The 11,876-nt window shown below is 40.2% G+C and overlaps 2 protein-coding genes across 6 annotated transcripts in view; both read right to left on the bottom strand.

Moving 5' to 3' along the window:
• Positions 1–2: 2 nt before the first annotated feature.
• On the bottom strand, positions 3–10,217 carry LOC145905616 ((E3-independent) E2 ubiquitin-conjugating enzyme UBE2O-like). Its single transcript, XM_082992862.1, has 26 exons — positions 10,209–10,217; positions 10,085–10,175; positions 9,531–9,649; positions 9,252–9,314; positions 9,085–9,186; positions 8,889–8,986; positions 8,555–8,624; positions 8,214–8,360; positions 7,708–7,876; positions 7,112–7,217; positions 6,775–6,936; positions 6,438–6,499; positions 6,216–6,330; positions 6,091–6,151; positions 5,670–5,734; positions 5,486–5,558; positions 5,262–5,419; positions 4,579–4,733; positions 4,241–4,365; positions 3,884–4,072; positions 2,997–3,354; positions 2,527–2,699; positions 2,004–2,204; positions 1,520–1,577; positions 1,362–1,462; positions 3–890 (listed from the first exon to the last, which is right to left on the bottom strand). The coding sequence occupies exons 2-26, from the start codon at positions 10,170–10,172 to the stop codon at positions 612–614; spliced, it is 3,297 nt and encodes a 1,098-aa protein (XP_082848988.1). The 5' UTR covers positions 10,173–10,175; positions 10,209–10,217; the 3' UTR covers positions 3–611.
• Positions 10,218–10,829: 612 nt separating this feature from the next.
• Positions 10,830–11,876, bottom strand: part of LOC145905971 (spectrin beta chain, non-erythrocytic 1-like) — a 46,875-nt gene continuing 45,828 nt past the window's right edge. For all 5 annotated transcript variants that reach the window (XM_082993317.1, XM_082993314.1, XM_082993316.1 and 2 more), the window contains one exon: positions 10,830–11,797. In XM_082993317.1, coding sequence (XP_082849443.1) covers positions 11,729–11,797 — 69 coding nt within the window. In that variant the 3' untranslated portion in view covers positions 10,830–11,728. The remainder of the gene's footprint in view (positions 11,798–11,876) is intronic.

The following is an 11,876-nucleotide window of genomic DNA, read 5'->3' as shown; positions in this document are numbered from 1 at the left end:
GAACAGTCTTTTATTCCTATGACAAAGCACGAACTCATTTCCACAGTAAAATGCGAAAATTACATCGGGTAAAATTACGACAAAAACATTCCAGGGTTACTTTCCATTTCCTGCAATTTCTCGCACAACAAAAAATTCTAGATTTCAAGGAAAAGCTTCAAAGAAAAGAATCACACACTTGATCTATGTAGCGGCACCTGCGCTTGATTAGAATCAGGGAAAAGCACAACAATATGTAGGAAAGGGCAAATCACCAGCTGCAGGATTCAAAAACCTCCCGAATCAATGGATGTATTTTTCACAATGGGCAATAGGGAACTTGTAGGAATTTGGCTATTATGAACGCACGATCCAAGAATAAGCACAGTGTATCGACTGACACATCAATACAGCGACGAAAACACTTTTTAAAGGTTTAGAACGTCGTCCGAACTTGAAGCAAGCACTGCTACTACACCAATCCCCAGTTAGTCTCAAGCTAAAACCCTAAGCTTTTAAATGTCCCGTATACATTTCAATGCAAGTTTACGCAAAAAAGGTATTGCATACACCAAAAATATAGGTTATGCATCAGCCTGTCAAAACACTACGCACCCGTTTCCGTAGCAACATCAACTACTACCGCCCTCTTTCAAGTTGGCAAGGGTGTTGACTAAGTGTCCAAGCTTCTGTTTCAGACTTATTAGCAAGCCTTTCGACAGCGGTAGCAACGGGTAGGCGAGGTTAAGATTCACGGCCTTCGATTCGTCGTCGCTCTGAGCCAACAGCGCCTCCACGCGGCTGATAAGCTTGGCGGCGAAGGTGGGACAAACCGCTTTGCACAATTCTTGAAACGGTCGTGGAGAGGAAAAGAGCACGGCGCTCGTGTGTTCGACCAGACGTAAGATCACCTGTTGTGAAGGTGGGGTTGTTTGAAATAGGTTGTAAAGATACGATTGTTTGAAATAGGTTGTGAAGTGCGCCTGTTTGAAATAGCTCGGTGTGGATATTGAATTGCTGCTGCAAGTAGGATGTGGCAACACCCAATTCCGGACCAATTGCGTCACCTTGACGAAATTTTGAGACCCAAATTTCGAAGGTGTCTCGGTTATGACATTTTTTGTCCCTGGCGACGCAAATACGAGAATACTACGTTATTTAATCGACTAGAAGATGTGGAATGCTCACAATCCCTTACATAAGGGCCTGTTTATCATTTCATCACGACTTTTTACATCAAAATCCCAGTACAAGAAAAACATAACGAAACGGACAAACTGCGCAAATAGCAGAACAAGAATGGAATATCGCCACGCAAAATTAACCAGAATTCAGCTATACGAAAACGGACAAGTTGCGCTTTTTCCGTCACAACTTCTTACCATTTCGTTGTAACATCGGCTGTTGCTTTGACCTTCAACTGTTCCTCTATGACCTTCGTAACCTGCCTCGTTGTAATAAGGTTCCGAGTTGAGAATCAAACCTACGTTAATTTAAGTTTAACAACATGAACTTTTCAAGTCATAAGCGGTTCACTAACCTTGTATAGAAATAAGCACTTGAATGAGGTTGGAATCTCCGGTCCATGTTTCGTTGCCCTGTGGTCGAAACAGTGAATAACGTTGAATGGAAATATGATAACTTTACGATGTTTAATCACGAAAGGTCACAGTCGCATTGCACGGACGTTATTCGGCTCTAAGGTCCGAAACCGATGCAAATAACCAGTAGAGGAAATGATATTACTTTCATTACCACGACACAGCCCATTGACGAGTTTTCCAAAGTTTTCGGGTAATTTTTTTCCAAACTTATTTTTGAACAACTGTAAATGCTGTGTAAAAACTCTAGTATCCGAAAAAAATAACGGGTATTCGGTTCGATTTCGAACACTTGAAATGACACAACCAAACAGATTGCTACATATAAAGATTTCCAATTTAAGATTCGAAACCATCACAAATGCGCGAATCGGTTCGGTTTCGGGAGCCGGATTCGAAACGAATATTACAACCGGATCCCACCTTTCCCATCCAGGTTCCTAGAAGACTGACGCACACTTTGCCGTCCTCGTATAGGTTCGGATTAAGTCGGTGGGAGTAGGAGATGTAGTGAAAGAGAGGGGGTGCAGTAGGGTAATCCCCGGGCAGCTGGACGTCGAACGCGAACACCCCGTCCTCGTAAGGCGTGTTTTCGGGACCGAGAAACAAGACTGAGAGGAGATCCTGTGAAATAAAGAGGGTTTGGTAACGAAACAATCTTGTAGACAGCACTTATGTCGGTTGTTCACAGTAAAATAGCTCTTGAACTTAATCCTGGAGCTTCGGAACAAAACTGTCTTTTCCCGCACAATAGGTTTGGACTGTGGTTGCGTCCAGTGGTTCACCGGGTTTCCATTTCGAATCCAAACCCACATTAATTCGGTTAGGTAACTGCTTAATAACCGAATCTTAATGAGTCGATATAACGTTCTGTCCATCAGCACCATCACTATTTTGCTCAAAAACTTGTCAAAAATTTCGGATTAAATCAACAAAGAGCTTTTACCATTCTATCTTCAAACGTTTTTACGTAGATTCCATCTGGTAAATCCTTTCTGAACAATTTTATGTCACGCTTCAGCGCCCTCAAGAAGGACTTTTGATCGGATGCGACGAATGTTTTTCTACGGTAGTGGTGGGTAGCCGGAGCCGTTGGGTCGCTTGAAAACCGCGGAAAGTCTACATGCAACAAATTCAATTGATTACAATGATTTAACGCATGACTGTTTTGTAGATTTCCGCAACTACTGCATATTTGTCCTAATTTTAAAGCCAAAAACGCAAAATGTTGATGAAATTTAGTTAATATTATTCATTGTATAGAATCGTATGATTCATAAGAATCAGTAAACTAAATGATATTTATTGTATTTTGGGGTAATGGATTATGAGGGTAATTTCCCTGTTTTCTTTATATTTCATAAGCCAGCGAAACCAAGGTTGCGACAAAAATAAAACCGTCCGAGATAAACCGACCAACAATCGCGGAAGCTGAAGATTCCTTGGAAATTATCGGCGTCGGTTCCTCGACTTCCTCATTTTCCTCGTCTAACGCCCTTCTTTCGGCTTCCCGCGCTTTCTCACGTTCCTCTTCCCTGGCAGTGACCGCCCAATAGGGAGCTGTGCCGCTGGATTGCTCGGTAGAAGTCTCGTCCTTCTTTATTACAGGAGAATCCCGCGGTTTTGGGGATACAGTCGCTTCCTCGGATTCCGCACGTCCCTCCGAATCCTCCATTTCCCACCCACTACTGTCCGAATCACTCGAGTCGTCGCTTTGATCTTCGGCGTTCCAGAACACTTCCTCGTCCTCATCGCCACCAACCCGCATTAGCTCCTGTTTTAACATTACGGTAGTTTCAGGATTTTTTGAAAACACAGACGAAAAAGAAGAACTTTCAGTGCTTGTTAAATTCAAAACAGAAGGTTTTTTAAAGGAGTTTTTCGAGCAGGAATGTTGTATGGATGTTAAGTATATGTGAGTCTGGATGTGTGCGTTTAATTTCAATCCTAATTTTTGCTCTTTTGTTTTGTGTTTGTTGTTTTCAGAATACTATAATGATGCCGTGTAGGCGAAATATATAATATTCTCAAAAGTAGAATCTTGAATGATTGTGCAATAATGTAGGTCAGTCCTAGTAATTACGATTCCTTTGAAACTAATACAATCAAGTATTTCGTATTTACTTTCCACAGCCTTGTGTGTAAGCCCGACACTCACACCACCGTCATACAGACACAGAAAAGCAAAATTTCAACAAAAGTTACAACAATTCGAAGCAAAACTAGAGAGATTTTGGCTTTAAAAAGTAACATTTCCCTAAAACAACAAAAAAATGCTCGAAAATTGACAAAAATCATCTTACATGAGGATGGACATCACTCAAAGATCCGTCGCTCCAGAGGACATGCAACTTCCCATCCGGCATCACGCGGAGGAGCTCCCCGACGCAGGAGGAAGTGTTCTCCTGCTCCGAGGGAGGAGACAGACGGACGAGGATGTCGGAGATGCGGAAGTTGTAATCAGGATGATCGGATACCTCATAAGCGCTCATCTGCAAAGGAAAAAAATGTTTTAACTTTTCGCCTTGAACGCTTTATGTATTGGTGTAGCCAAGAGGTCGGGAATCTATGGCTCGCGAGGCAGGCAACTGGATAAATCAGATAAAGCTAAGTCATTAACAGCAAACTTGATCACATTTAAACCAGGCAAAAACACGTACTTCCTCTTTCTCCAGTGCTGTGACTTCGTTGTGGTTTGGGTCAAGACTGAACCACTGAATTTCCACCATCCGATTGGCGCTGTCTGCTTTTAACACCACTCCGTACAGGTATATATCGTTCGAAGCTGCGAACATAAACCAATAAAAATACATTTTATTTGTGGGTTTAATTGGAGAACATGTGCCAAAACAAGTTAATTGTAACTGAACAGTGCGAGGGAACGTTACCATCCCCGAATACGTTATCACAAGCGCGCGCAACTAATTTGGTGACCCCGACGTGACAAGTGTTTAGACGCAATACGGAATCGTGTTTATATTTCCAACAGACAAATTACTTCTTTCGTCGCAAACAAAGTCCCCAGGGCAGAAGTCGTTTTGGTCTATATGATGAGCTTGGGTTATGTCTTTGGATGGAAGGGATTTCGCAATCGTTCCGTCTTGCCACTCCACTTCTAGCATGGTACTCGTTGAGCAAATGTCCACTGTGACGCTGTAAACATTTACACACTTTTGTAAAGTTGGTCAAGCTGACAATATCCAAGCCTATTTTGCTTTATAGTGTTGTCTGAACGACAAAATGATCACTTTGTTATCATGTTGGGTGATAGTGTGATTTTAGGTCGAATTTCACTACCCTCAGCCCAATACAGCAAGCATACACAGCTTGCCCAAATTATCACTAAAATTTTGTAAAATTAACAACGTTCCGAATATTAAATATTGCCAGAAAATTCCAACTATTGCACCTGAGCAAAATTATGCGAATGTCTGAATTCCTTGGGTTCCAAACAGAAATGTACCACAGGCATTGAAAAAAGCTTGTTTTAGAATTATTTGAAATACTTCTTTATTCTTCGACATTACACAATCTTGAGGAAAGTCACTTTGCAAGCTTTACACAAACAGCCAACCCAAGTTTGAAAAATCCATAGTGCATGGGCCATCAAAAATGGTTGAGGTAAGACAAAATGCTGTTTTATTTATGATCTACGTTACGAAGCAACGCCGCTATACTTACTATTGGCCAACTTTGTATGTCATTTTGTGTCCCACTTGTCTTGTCGAAGGAATGCTCTTTAGACTGTGGTTTTTGAAAGCTTTTAGAACTTCGATCGGAGAACAATCCCTGAAAGCTTGTCGCAACGCATATTCCGGGTTTGTAAAATTAAAGTTGAACTGCAAAGGTAGAGACACGTTTAGTAAACGCAGCATTTTTACACTTAAATAAAATCTGGCTCGCACCTCTGAAATTTGGCTGGCTTTGGATCCAAGATATTTGTTCATGGGTTCAAGGTCTTTATGCGATATCCAAACTCTACATAAAGCAGTGCTTAACATTGTGCACATATTTTGTTTGCAGCAAGGTTTGGAGAATACACAAGAGTACATTTGGCATACTTGGAATTTTATGAAGATTTAATGTTACCTTAGTAGGCCGTCAATGTCTTTGGAATCGTCTTTCTCGTTTTCATCATCTGCAACCACGGTATTCTGTAAAACAGGGGTATTTTTACAATAATAAGACAAGCTACAGCTCCAAAAGGGTATTGTACAAAACCATGTTTTAATTTGTAGCTCCTCGTAATGTGTATATGTCCAATGCGTGCGATTAAAACATAAGCTATGAACACTTCCTGCACATCATAACATTTCAAGACATTAAAATATGGTTTTCGAACAAAACATGCAGGGTATTATACATAGTATGTGTGAAAACAGGGTATCTTTGTCACATGTAATAACCTAATAAAACATTGAATGAGAGATCAACAACCAACTATTTGGCATGTGACAAGGTTAAAGTAATTGCATTGTTTCAGAGTACAAAAATATATGCAGAAACTTACAACGTCCGGATGTTCTTGTTTTTTCTCTCTGTTTTCTGCATTTGAATGGGTTGGCTCGGGCCTGCGAAAATTATTATATATTATTAATATCTGTCCTATGGAGAGGATTCTTGCATGAATTTTACCTCGCTGTGGCGTCTGGTATGTCGGTAACATTTTCCTTTGCATCACCACTTTCCTTCATTACATTGCTGTCTTCCTCATAATCACTCTCCTGGGTTGAATTTTGAGACGACTCATCTTAAGTACATTGAATAGCAGAATTACACCACATGTGGAGTAAATTCCAAAAGCTCAGATTCAGTAAATACTGTTTGGCACTGACGACAGGCATTTGATGAGCTTACCATTAAGTTTTTTGGGATTTTTTGAAGATCTGTCACCGCTCTTGGTGTTCGACATTCTTTTTCTGGAAATATCACATGAGAAAACAAATAACTTTTTGAAAATTTTTTTTTAACATGATGCAAAATTATGTAACAATACATCAAAGGTACAGAAAAGTCAGAGCTAATATGTGAATCATAATAGTTCTGTGAGGTGACTGAGTTGCAACCGGGTGTGCACAGAAGTGTATTAGCTCTGGCTATGATTAGCATATTAGCGCATGCTTTCTACATCCCTGTAATTAAGGACATGATATGAATCACCATGAAAAGGGATAAATTAGGTCTAACTGCTCACCGGTTGGCTCGTCGTGAAGCAATGTTACGTCTCGTTCGTTTTTTTGGGTGCATTAACTTTCCTTGCTGGGAAAGTTGGGCAACATCCTCTGCTGTTAGTTTGTATTGGTATCTTTCCCCCATGTGAACGTTCCCTGTCCAGAAATGCATCAAGCGCTTCACGCTGAAAAAAGTTTAGAGGTTTTTTTCTGCAGTAAAACCAATCACACTTTTACAAGAACATATTACTAGCCAAACGGCTTTCAAATTAAATTAGTTCATTAGTTTAACTAAACATAAAACCAAACATAAGTAGCTATGGTTCTCCGAAAGGTAACCACGACTGTACCAAAACGTACTTTTTTAGCATTCGCCCTGCAATAACTGCCGGAGGTGGAAGTCCCTGCACAAATTTAAGATTTATCATCTTCGATTCCCAATCCAGTTTCACGTCCACATCAAGGTCTGTGCAAAAATATGGCATTAATAGAGGCTTTTCTTCTGAAGCGATTCTGTAATATGATTTAATTTGCATTAATAATGTAATATTTCATACAATTTTTTTTTCAATTCCTAAATTGTCAAAATGTTGTATCACAAAAACTGTTGCTCAGATCAATTGCATGAAATGGTCTTTGATTGGCCAACTAGCCGACAGGACCGCCGTCAGTCACCAGCTGCACTGATGAGACCGGATAGATTGAAACAGTGTGTACAACTGTCTGCAGCTCACATATCATGTTGCTTATTAGCATTAACGCAAACCTATAAGACAAATGAATGAAAATATATTCCTCAGTCAGTGGAGTGTTGGGCCTGGTTAGCCCAGGGCTTGACTTTTTAGATCTCACTTTGTGACTTGTCAGGAAAAATTGGCTAATTTAGCTGGGCTGCAATACCTGTGCTGTGAAGCCTGTAAACCTAGCCTAAAAATATATTTTTGATATTTCTTCACCTTTGAAGTTGACAATGGCATCGGGTGTGTTTCCATCAGCGCTTTTGCTTCCCGAGCTTGATTTCTTGCTGGTAACCCCAGAACTGTTCAAATATTGCAATTCACTTTTACTGTCACTGTCCGTGAACGACCTTTGCCTCCACAGGACTTTCACCGCAAATAAAGATACCTGTGAAAAACATGCACAAAACATCAAGATTTGCATAACTGGAGGTTCAAATCATGCAATATGTGAACATTTTTAATAAGGAAATCCCCTTCTCAAATAGACGTCTGGCTTAACAACCCATATGGCCATGCCTTAACAGAGCGCTAGGTTTGATTGCAGTTGCATTAGAAAACATTTAGAAAACCACCCACAATCAATTATTTATATAAGACAAAGCAATACCTGTACTTTTGTTTTCCAATGGAAATAAAAACAAAAATAACTACACCATTTCTACATAATTTATCAAGAGAATTCACAAAAAATGCCACACAGATGTTTGAATGTAACTTGATACCTGCTCAACAACCACTTTGTATCTTGACTTCGGCTTTAGTTGCACAGTTTTTTTCTCATCATTCCAAATAATGTCTCGAAATGCTTTAGCAGTTCCAGTTAACACTTGACCAGGGTAGTAGGCACAGTCACCATCATAAAAAGAACCCTGCACAAATTAAGGATTTTTTAGCAATTTACCCCCAAAATAATCATTTTTTCAAAACATTAAGTCACTTGACTGTTTGTGGTCCAAACATAGATAATGTCTACTTTGTATTCTGTTTCTAATCAGTGAATGAGATGTTTTTTAGGCAAGGCAAGTATAAGCAGGAAATAAACAGGTTTCCACTATTGTCTCACTTCATTGGTTATGTGAGGAAATTGGTCTTCCAGTAACTCACTTCCTCTGGAGTCCAGTGGAATTTGTCCTCTGCGTAAAAGAGTATCATAGATAACCAAAACAAACATACATCATATGGTCAATTGATCCACAGTCGCAAATTATTTTTTTTAATGACACATTAAAGTAAACAATTTAAATAATGTCCCATGCAATTCAATGCCATGTGTTGCCATACACGAAAATACTATTAGTTCAAAATGGAAAAAGTAAAAAACAACAGTTGCAGGTTACTTGTTTTCAACAACAATCACATATGAAGAATGAAAAGTTCAAGTAAAAAAAATTTCTCACTTCGCGCCATTTGGAAACACCACAATAACACCAGAGTATACCCTCATTACTCTACCCAACCATGGGCCGAAAGCAACAAGATCACCTTCCATAAAAGGCTGCAAAATAAGGACAGGTATTTAGCCAATCCAATGATAAACATTAAAAAACTATTTGGTGTTTGGGTTTGTATGCCTACAAAAAAAGCACAACTTACATTTATAAACTTCAAGGTCTTGGCTGCAATATTACTGATGGTTTTTGAAGTGCCAACAATCATACCGTTACAAGTCACTTCCACCTGCACAACTGTTCCCAGCTGTAAACAGACAAAGCGCTGAGGAAAACTGAAAGCACACAAACACACAAAAGACAATGTTATACCTGTTTTCCATTTTTCTCTCGCACGACATCACAAGGCAAAGCTGAACGATCAACAAGTTGCAGCTGCAATATCATCCAAAATAATTAACTATCTGTGACTGATTGTAAAATTAATGATATACTGCTTAACGCAGTATTACTTCACAAGAAACCAACTTGAATCACCGAGTACGGACCACGTATTTATATACAGCTTAATCTTCAAACAGAACCCAATATTACAAATCATTAGTAATTTGCTTGTGTCATTTAATCAACATGTTTACAGTTGCAAATCACCTTTGATTCATCCACTTTTTCATGCTTGCCTTCAGGATACCAGGATAGCCTGACGAAGCCTTTTGGAAGATCCCAATCCTCAAAATCATAATCCGAGTCCATATCATCACTTTCCATGTCTGGAAATAAAACAACAAAATTTTGTCGTATGTGACACAATACAAAAGACCACTTCTTGTTTATAATGGAATGATCAGTGTCAGTAAAGATTTTAAAGCATAAAATTTGGATAACCTATTTTCAATTGAATACTGTCTCCCACAGCATGGCCAGATTGGAAAACATATTGTGCACGAAAGGATTTGCAAAATTTTACTGGTTATCTGTACCAAAAATTATGTCACAGTACATTAAAATCGGAGAAATAATTGCTATTCTGTGCAATGGCCACCCCAACAAAATCCTCAGCACAAATTGGAAACTTTCCAATATTGGAGTGGGAATTGCACCCCCAAAGCAAAAAAAAACATGTTATAATCTCATAACTGCCTGTACCCTTTTCAAACTGAAAAAAAGTAATGTAGATAGTACATTTAACTGCAAGTTACATTTACCTGGCGTTTGGTCGATAACACCATAGCGAACCTTTCCATTTCTAGCTTTTCCTACTACCAGATCTTCAGGATAAAACGACGGTTCCATTGCCTTTCTGTCTATTCTGTGCAAAGATAGCAAGACTTTCTGTCCAAAACTGCGGATTTTATTGCTACAGATACCAGCCCAAGTGTTGTAATCAGATACCCCTACTATGTTTGCAGTGTTTGTAAAAAATGTGTTTTAGGTCTGCGATTCGGAGGACCTGAAATAGGAAACTTCTGTGCGTCATGCATGAGTGGGGATGCCCATATGTCAGTGATAATTTTAGCTCGCAGTTGGTTGTTTAATTGTTGCAGATTCAGGTGTGCCAAATCACATCAAATAGTTTTGCATTTTCTACTGTGGCAATAATATCACAAGAATGTCTTTTTGCTATGGGTTGCTTTGAAACTGAACATTTTTGCGACAAACGCTTGGTCCACCCCACAACCCCATGCGATCTCCAAGAAAATGGAGCCTCACACCAGCACATTTTCGACTCTCCATGGTCCTGGTGGTAATGCTGTTAACTTATGCAAAACTAAACTACATTAAGCTGCTTCAGAACTATTTGTTGATGTCTCTCTTGGCGAGACCTGGTCTTGTCCAAGCCGTATTTTTACCCGACATATTCCCGACTTGCCTTTCAAGAGCAACCACAAGTACACCAAACTCTGGCTGTGATATTCGAGCTGAACGCGAAAACTTCCAAGCGGACACGGGGCAAAATTGTTTATTAGCAACACCGCAGCTGTACGCCGAAGTGCACACTACAGTCTATTATACGTTGACGATGCCCAAGAACTTGAACCGGAAAATTGTATATGATAACAGTGTGGAGCACCAGAGCTTTCGACTTTGAAAACGCGCACAAGCAAATTGACTGGGGCAGAATGGCTTGCAAGATCAAGGAACTGGGGGGATAAGCACCTTTTTGCAGCTGTAAGAACAAAGCATTACGAAAAGCTGCTACAAAAAAACGACTTGAAGAAACCGGGTTGATTCGTACTTGACTGTGGGAAATATGTCGAGGTTATTGGGCACAAAAGCACACACGACGAAATTACGGCGAAAAAGCGGAAAGCGAATTGTATTTCGGGGTCGTTCTGTTTTTAAGCGCATTTAAGCGATTATGATAGAGCGCGACACCATGCGGACACGTAAATTAATGGATGAGAGCTTGGTCTGTCAATTTAAGGGAGAAAACGCAAAAGGAACCAACACAAAAACGACAAATTTTGCGCAGAAGAGGGCCGCGAATCATGCAAACTGTAGCGGAGAGCGGCGACGCACAACACGTAAATATATGTATTTTACATGGGTGCCAGCGCAACAAAACACAGGGTAGTAACTTCTCTTTATCATCCCAGGGTGCCAATAACGTGTATCGCTGACCTCACGTGACCACGACACAGTGTTCTATCGACATTGTGACGTCACATAGGCGGCGGCGCGCGCAGGTTAATTACTTCACTGGACTCCGCGACGAAGCACTTTTTTGTACAGTATAGAAATGATTGAGAGCCCGGCCCGCGGCGCGCGATTACTAAAAGCAAAAGTCATCCGTGGTCACGTGACAGTGACGTAGTGTGAGGTTGAAAATGGCGGCGTGGTGGTGGTTTTTATTTCTTCTTCCCCACTTTCAGAAGACTTCGCCGCTTCTTCGATTTGGGGCTCGAGTCGTTCATTATCTGCGAGGAAAAGACATTTACGAGTTTGACATAAAAAGTTGCGAGGAGTCGATGGTTGAGGCCGGTTTCTCTGTCCACA

The sequence above is a fragment of the Ascidia mentula genome, chromosome 6, assembly GCF_947561715.1.
Source record: "Ascidia mentula chromosome 6, kaAscMent1.1, whole genome shotgun sequence".
NCBI lineage: Eukaryota > Metazoa > Chordata > Ascidiacea > Phlebobranchia > Ascidiidae > Ascidia > Ascidia mentula.
Note: the sequence above shows the minus strand (reverse complement) of the source record. Positions and strands in the feature narration are given on the sequence as shown.